Source organism: Acanthisitta chloris, unplaced genomic scaffold, assembly GCF_000695815.1.
Source record: "Acanthisitta chloris isolate BGI_N310 unplaced genomic scaffold, ASM69581v1 scaffold14666, whole genome shotgun sequence".
NCBI lineage: Eukaryota > Metazoa > Chordata > Aves > Passeriformes > Acanthisittidae > Acanthisitta > Acanthisitta chloris.
In genome coordinates this window covers 1-7,851 of record NW_008677709.1, presented here as the reverse complement: position 1 = coordinate 7,851, position 7,851 = coordinate 1, and the positions used below count along the sequence as shown (strand labels likewise).

Here is a 7,851-nt window from a genome sequence, read left to right as displayed (position 1 = left end):
AACTGCTCCAGAGCAAGGTCCCTTCTCCCAGCCAGCTAGCATAGGGGCCACACACTCACAGAGCCAAGCCACAGCCCATGGAACCTGGACAGGACATGGGGAAGTTCTTGTCCATCAATTATGGAGCATTAGCTGATACCCCCATTATGGCAGAGTCCCTCAAAGCTTCACCCCACAACTCTGATCCCCTCCCAGGGCAGGTTCCAGTGTTCTGTGCTCTGATTAAGACAAAGCCATGATAGTATTAAAATCTCAACTTTATTTGGCCATCAAATTCAGTACCAATGTTATTGTAGCAGAATGCTAAGAATGAGCCTGATGCAGAGCTCAGGCCTTTGAGGCACTCCCCCGGTCACATCCCCAACCCCAGTAATTGCAAGTGTCCTGTTTGATCTGGTTATCAGGCCCTCCCCCACCACCCCCTGCCGGGTCAGCCCACCCCAAATAACTCGTGGAAAGGGATGGCAAGTGTTGCCTTTGATCGGAAGGATGGAGACAGCGCCGGAGAGCCAGCGGCCACCCCCACCCTCAGAGCCTGCCACAGCCAGTGCACACAGTATTCCACCCTTCAGGTGTTTGCAATAGTCATCTCCAACTGTCTTAAAGCAGAGGGGAAAGGAAACATCTGGCCAGCATGAAGAGAAGCACCTTCACACACACCTTTCCCCAGGAAGCCATCAGCCCTCTGGCCCTACATATACTGGAGGCTGAGCCCAGGGAAGAACAGCTGAGGCCACTGAGGGCCCTGCCAGGTGCAGAAATCAATTATGGGCTTTAGTTTTAAAAGAAAAAAAAAAAAAAAAAAAAAGAAAAAAGCTTTCTTGGAAGATGTTAGTGGCAAGGCTCCAGACTGTCAGGCCACTAAGCTCCTGGTACCACCTCACCCTCCTGCTGCCCAAAAGAACAGAATACTCCAGACAAAAGCTGTGTACAAAAAAAGTACATCACAATAAAAAATGAGCCCAGCAGGCTGGGCTGGCTCCCCAGTGACAGCTCCCTTCTCCAAAGCCAAAAGAAAGAAAAGATAAGTCAAGTGTACAGGCAAGTGAGGGTAAAGTGTTACTTTAAAAGCCAATCCCTGGATTTCCAGTCATTCACCTTCTGCTTTAAATCTTAATGGGTTTCTGACTTGCTGGGCTGCATCACAGCAGCCAATTTAGTGTCTGATTTTTTGGGTGATGTAGATCAGTCTTCTCTTTACAATTCATCCTTTTGAAGTTTCTGCTCATCCTCATCACCTTCCTCAAGATCTGTTTCTTCATCTGTCTCCAGGTCCTCAAGATCCTGTGGAGGTTACAGACAGCTCCTGGTTTCTGGCACAGTGAGGCAGGTCCAGAACCAAGCACAGAGCAGCAGCTCTGGTCACTGCTGTCTGCTGCCATGTTAACTGAACATCCAAAGACTACTACCACCAAGAGCTCTGGATTCAGGACATTAAGGATGAGCAACTCTTGGTGCTGGTACCTGCACCTGTAACAGCCTCCACCCCACAGGTGAGGAGCTTCCAACTAGATAGACTGACATGAACACTGACCACACAGCCCAGTTCCAGGAGCTGAGGGAGCTCCCTAGGGAAACAAGCCCTCAGTGCCCCAGCAGTGACAGCCACAGCTGCTTCCACCCACTGGGTGCTCTCAGAACAGGAGCCCACACTGCAGGCTCATAGCCAGCCAGGCTGTCCCTGAACAGGTCACTCATGTGGGCACTTCTGTTTACCAGCAACATCCTCTCCTGCCGCCCAGGATCTGATTCAGGACTGAGGATTCAGGTGCAGCACCAGATCCAGCCCATGCTCCGTGTTCCCAAGGCCCAGAGTGGCTCATTCCCATTACTCACATCATCGGCTGCTGCCCCATCCTGACCTCCACTCTCCAGGAACTTTTTGAAGCCTTCTAGTGTCCTCTCCCCATTGTAGTCAATGACCTACACAGGAGAAACATGAGGATGCTGGTTATGGGCACTACAGACCAAGGCCCCTGGAGAGGAGAATTCTCTTTCTGAGCAACAGTGAACATGCCAAGCAAAAGGGAATTTAAAAATTCACCTTCACCCATATGAGACGAAGGAAAACAGCTCAGCCACTAGACTTCAGAGATCACTGCGAGGAAAGAATAGCCTGCAGATGAGCACACTGTCCTCTATGCTCCCTCTTCTCCCCATTCCCACCTCCCATCTCCCACCAGCTCCTTCCTACAGCCCAGCCCCCCACAAAGGGTCTTGGTGTCCTGTAGACTCAGTGAGTTCCATCCCAACAGACTGCAGAGCCCTCCCAAAGGCCTGGTCAGAACACAGCTCAGGCAGCTGAGCACTCCCTGCTCCCTGGCTTACATTTCTGCCAGAGCCTGCAGGGAAGAACTTGAGTGTGGGGAAGCTGTGGATTTTCACTGCCTCCACTTCATTAGCTGTCGAGTCCATCTTGGCAATGACAATGTTCTCATGGTCCCTGTAGGTCTCTCCCAGCTTGTCCCAGATCGGAGCCAGCTGCTTGCAGTGACCACACCAGGGGGCATCTGTTAATTACAGAGACAGAGCTACACCAACAACTTAACGAGGCCCCACCCCTCCCCAGCCCCAGCCAGCCAGTTCACACACATCTCTGCAATCAGGGCACTGCCTTTAGGGCCCAGACTGTGCAAAAGGCCTTCTCCCTAATCCTGGTCACACAGTATCCTGACACCCCTTTCACACCAGTTACTTGGAATCAGGTAGGAAGATACTCACAGAACTCCACAAAGACATTCTTGTTCTCATCGAAAGCAACTTCTTCGAAGTTCTTCCCAACCAGAACTTTGACAGGCTGCTTGTCCCAGTCATCAGGAAGATCCTGACTCATCAGGTGGGGCTGGAGTAAGAAGTGAAATTCAGAGAGAGTTTGCTACAGAGCTGCTTGGAATGAAGACGTGATCACATCCTGGAAACCCAGAGCTCAACCCCTCCGGCGCCTCCGGCACAGGCTGAGAGCAGCCAGACCAGTTGGTCACTTCCTGTTCTCCCACACAGGCTCCTTCCCACCCTGCCCCAGTGGGAATAGCAGGTGCTGCTGCACAGAGAGAGCAGCAGAGCTCTGCAGGAAGGAACCAGCACTGCTGACAGCCATTTCCACAGGACTGGGCTGCCCTGCACAGCCACTGCTGGGCAAGCCACAGTTCCCCAGCAGGTGAGAGCCAACGGCTCCTTACACTGTGCCACAATCCACACCTTCCACAGGCTGCTGGCAGAAAGAGCAACTGCATAAAGGGCACAGTCCTCAGAGACAGAGCCCAATACCTGGCTCCCTCTCCTACAGCCTCCAAGCTCCAGCGGCTTTGCCTCAGCACAAAGCCCATGGGATGTTTCATGCAGGAGAGAGAGGAGTTTCTCCCACTGACTCACAGCCCTCACTGGGAGTGTTTGTGCTCCCTTTTAGCCAGCCCTTCACCACCAGCACCATTTATCCACATACCTTGATCTTCCCCTCCAGGAACTTGCTACAGAACTCTTTGATCTTGTCTGCTGTGAGCTCATCAGATTCGGGTTTGTACTTGGTCATTTCTTCCTCCAGGGTGATCAGACGCACAGCAGGACACTCCTCCTTCTTCAGGCCAAAGAACTCCAAAATCCTCTGGTTGTCACTGTGGTCACTGTCTATGAAGATGAACAGGATCTTGGGAGGAAAAAAGGCAAAAGCAGGAGGTGAACACGAGTACTTTGTGGCTACTGACACTTCACATGTGTAGCTGAAGTGAGCTCCCTTCCTCCCCCATCCCAGCAGAGGTGTTGGGGCTGCAGCAGCTCTCACACCTGCACACACCCGACTGCTGGTGGCTAAGGCAGAGTCAGATTTAAATCCAAGAAGGGAAGTCAGGAGTTAACTGCTTTCCTCTCACAGTTGTGTGAGCCAGTAAGTGACTCAGTCACCTATTATAAAGGCACACAGAGCTGCACATCCTCCTCCACAGCTGCTCTGTGGATACAGACATTACTGCACTCCTGACAGGAGCTGTCTCTCAGTTCATGATCCAATAAATCCATCTCACCTTCCCTTTGAAGTTTCCAGCTGCACTCTTGAAGTTGTCCAGTTTCCCTTGATAGTCAGACACACTTTTTGGCAGGAACAGCAGAATGTGAGTCTTGATCTCTCCTCCAAAGATTTTAGGAGCAGTCTGAGGGGTAGAACATAAAGTTTACATTTAGAAGAGAAGCAAATCAGTCCAGATCACTTTGACTCTGCTATTCCAACCAGCCCACAGGAGCCTCCAGTGCTGCAGGACTACTCTGCACATCAAGCTCACACACCTCCTTTCCTGTGTCCTTCCCACTCCTCCATCCCCCAGACTCAAATCAGCTCCACAACCACAGAACCTACAGCTAGAGCTTTGTTATAGTCTTGCAAAAGGGCCTTGCCACATATGTAAGACTCACCTGTTCAGTGAACTCTATGACCAGAGGCAATGAATTAGACTTGATGAAGTTCAGCAGATTATCTTTGGTGAGATCCCCTTCAAAGTTGTTTCGGCCTTCATCAAACTGCAAGAACAGACATTCCTCATTAGACTACAGATCTCTCAGTGCCCCAAGGGATCTCAGCTGCACTCTTCAGAGCAGGCTTCCACCTCAACAATGTCCACATGAAATCTGCACCAAGGTGTCCATCTTCCTGGCAAGGAGAGCCTTAAATCACCCCCACCAGAAGAAAGTGAGCAGCAACCACAGCCAGCTTTGATCTCAGCCCTGCTCTGCACCACCATGAAACCACTCGTGGGGCAGAGCCCCAAGGAAGACTCTGAGTAGCTCCTTCCAGCCTGTATAGGCAGCTCCTGCCCCACAGGACACAGTGGTGTCAGAGCAGACACTGTGACCAGACAGTGCTGGGAACATCTGACAGCTCTAAGGGTTGTTCCAGCCTCTGTTGTTAGAGATAACAGCACACATGGCATGGGAGGTGCCAGCTCCTGTTTTATACAGGGCCTATATCCCTGACCAGGATTCCTAGAACCCTCTGGTGGCTGGAGAGGCCTGTCAAGGTTAGAGAGAGGATGTGCAAAGGGCACAGCAGTGCTGGCAGGGCCCTGCTGGGGCTGCTGGCACAAGCAGGAGAGTGGACTCAGATAACCTTCTGTTAGGGGAAGCATTGGAAAAATAACTTTGCAAACACCTTGAGGATCACTGCAGAGCAGCTGTGCCAGGGCCTGTATGAGTCTGGAGAGCTCACATGGAGCAAGAGGGAGCACCACAAGCCAAACCCTCTCAGTTTAGACTCAACTAACTGCAGGGAGGTAAGCCAAAGCCCCAAACCAAAATTGTTGGCAAAATAAGCCATCAGGTTCTTCTGCCCTGCTGTTTGGTAACTGTGGGTGCTCCTTTGCACCTTGTTTGGGGTAGATGTGTCCAAGGGCTCCCATGGCACTGCTGTGCCATTGCATGGGGTCAGGGAGGAACCCCCAGGGGCTGGATGGACCTGGGCTGCTCCTTCCCAGAGCTGAGCACTCCTGCCCCATCACAGCCTGGAACTGGCATAGCACAGCCACTGCTGCTCCCAACAACAGACCTGACAGGCTGCCAGGCCCAGGACTCTGCCCAGCACCACCCAGAGTGAGGCACACACAGGGGACACACAAAGCCACTCACGGGACAGGTAGGGGGACAGGAACCAGTGAGCCCAGAACAAAACACTGATCCCTCCCCCAGCCTTGCTAGTGCTTTCTGAGCTTGTTACCCAGGTAATCAGGTCGTTTACCTGCACCCTCAGCCACACCAACCTGAGAGGCCTACAAACATGAAATCTACCTGCTTCCAGCCCCATAAAAATAACTACAATTCCAGAGGTGTAGTGGAATAAAACATGTTATTCCAGCTGAACAGAGAATGAAATAGAGTTCATTCAACTCTTTAGGCTGTCTTAGGTCAGACTGGGATGGAATGACTGATGAGATTACAGGTTTACTAAGTCTGAGCCCAGAGGAGCTTTGTCCTGCCTCATAGCACCCCTGGATGCACTGCCACAGAGCCCAAGGAGACTCCCTGTGTCTGCTCAACCCCAAAATTCAGTCACTGGGACTGGGATCTCCATGCCTTCAGCAGTGTATTTATTTGTGATTCTGTAGGTATCAGCATCCCATCCCTCTACACATAATCCTACGGCCCCAGCCCAGTCAGCTGGAACTGCAAATCCTCTTAGGAGCTTCACTGCAATCCCTGTGCTGCAGAACCCACAGCAGCACAGGACAGAGCAGCTCTGGCAGGGAAGGGACTGACAGCACCAGAGACCAAGGATGGGCAAAGAGAAACAACTCTGCTAAGCCACAACCAAACCCCACAGAAGCCATGGAGGGCTCAGCTGCTCTCCTGGGCCTGCCCAAGCCCAGGGGGCACAAGAGCCTCCCCAGCTATACCCACAAGTGCTTCAAGGACTGTGTGACTATGGCTGCAGTGCAGAATGCTGAGGAACAGAGGAGTGAGTGAAGGAACAGCCTGGACCCAATGTCCAACAGCTCTGGGAGGGCAGCACAGGGCCAGGAGACCAACGAGGCTGCGCTCCACTGGTCCATGAGGCTCCCCCACACCACAAAGGGGCCACAGGCTCTGAGGCTCAGAAACAGCCATGCTGGCAGCACAGGCTCTTCACTGTGTGGCCCTGGGCCATCCTCCCCCAGTCTGACTAACCAGAGGCAGGGGAGGAGGCAGCAGACCCCAGCATGGCGCTCGGGCTGGCACCAGCCAGTACCTTCTTGAAGAGCACAACGCCATCCTTGCTGAGCTCATACTTGGTGAAGACATCAGCACTGGAGGAAATCCCAAAAGGAATGTCATCCACAGCTTCTGCTGCCGACAGGAACTCCTTTGCAGCCTCCGATGCCAAGTCCTGGAGAGCAAAGCAGGGTGTCTCACTCATCACCCGGAGCACTCCGGGCCCAGGGAACCGGAATATCGGGTGTGGCAGCACAGCAAGTGTTGCTCAAGGCAGGCAGGGAGCAGGGGAGGCCCTGGCACATGGGGAGTCTCCCAGGGAAGCACAAACCCACCTTGAAGAAGCCGATGACCACCACGTCACTGGAGTCCACCAGCTGTGCTGCAGCGGCCGCATCGCCCAGGGTGGCAGCAGCAGGGCCCGTGCGCTTCTTCAGCCACCCCACGATGTCATCTGCCTCCCTGCCAGCTGCCCCAGGGGAGAGCCCAGTCAGGCACCTCCCTCACAGCCCCCAGGCCTCAGGGCAGACCTTGCAGCTGGTCGAGAGGTCATTGAGGACCAAGATATCATTTACGCAACCCTTTCCCTTTTGCTCCTGGTGTAATTAAGCTAATCCTCGATTGATAAGTCAAGGTACAAGGGGCTCCCACTCTTCTCTCACCTCTAGCCTCAGTCCTTAAACTTTGCCCAGCAATGTAACACTTCCCAAGACCTCAGCATTACTCATGCAGACACATCAGCTCTTCCCCGCAATCGCTGCTCTGGACATTACCCTCAGCATGTAGCACTACGTAGCTCAGCTGACTCTGCCTTGGCCTCCCCTGCAGCTCCCTCACCCCTGTGTTTGCCCCTCATCCCTCCCACCCAGGTACATTTCCAGCTTTGGGCACTGCACTGCTCAACTCAACCTGCGCCACAGCACAAACCAAGCCCAGGTCGCTTTGCTCTCCCACACAACAGCAGTTCTACATGCTCTGGGCTCACACTAGGCATTCCCCAAGTGAGGAGCCCCCAAGAGGCTGCTCTGTCCCTCACCAGCCCAGCACTGCTCCCAGGTCACTGCCACAGTGGACCTTGTCCAGACTCCACAGCACAGGGACAGGGGCATGGCGTCACATCACTGCCCTCTGCACCCAGGTGGTGTGGTCAGCACTCTGCATACCTGTGCCCCCATCCCTGCCCAC

The 7,851-nt window shown here is 53.3% G+C and overlaps 1 protein-coding gene across 1 annotated transcript; it reads right to left on the bottom strand.

The window, feature by feature from the left end:
* Positions 1-239: 239 nt before the first annotated feature.
* P4HB (prolyl 4-hydroxylase, beta polypeptide) lies at positions 240-7,164 on the bottom strand (the record flags this gene model as incomplete). Its single annotated transcript, XM_009076624.1, has 9 exons — positions 240-1,284; positions 1,837-1,923; positions 2,329-2,510; positions 2,722-2,842; positions 3,443-3,643; positions 4,017-4,142; positions 4,402-4,506; positions 6,704-6,841; positions 7,002-7,164. Coding segments are annotated over 9 exons (1,210 nt in total), but the record flags the coding sequence as incomplete, so codon positions are not given.
* Positions 7,165-7,851: the final 687 nt, after the last annotated feature.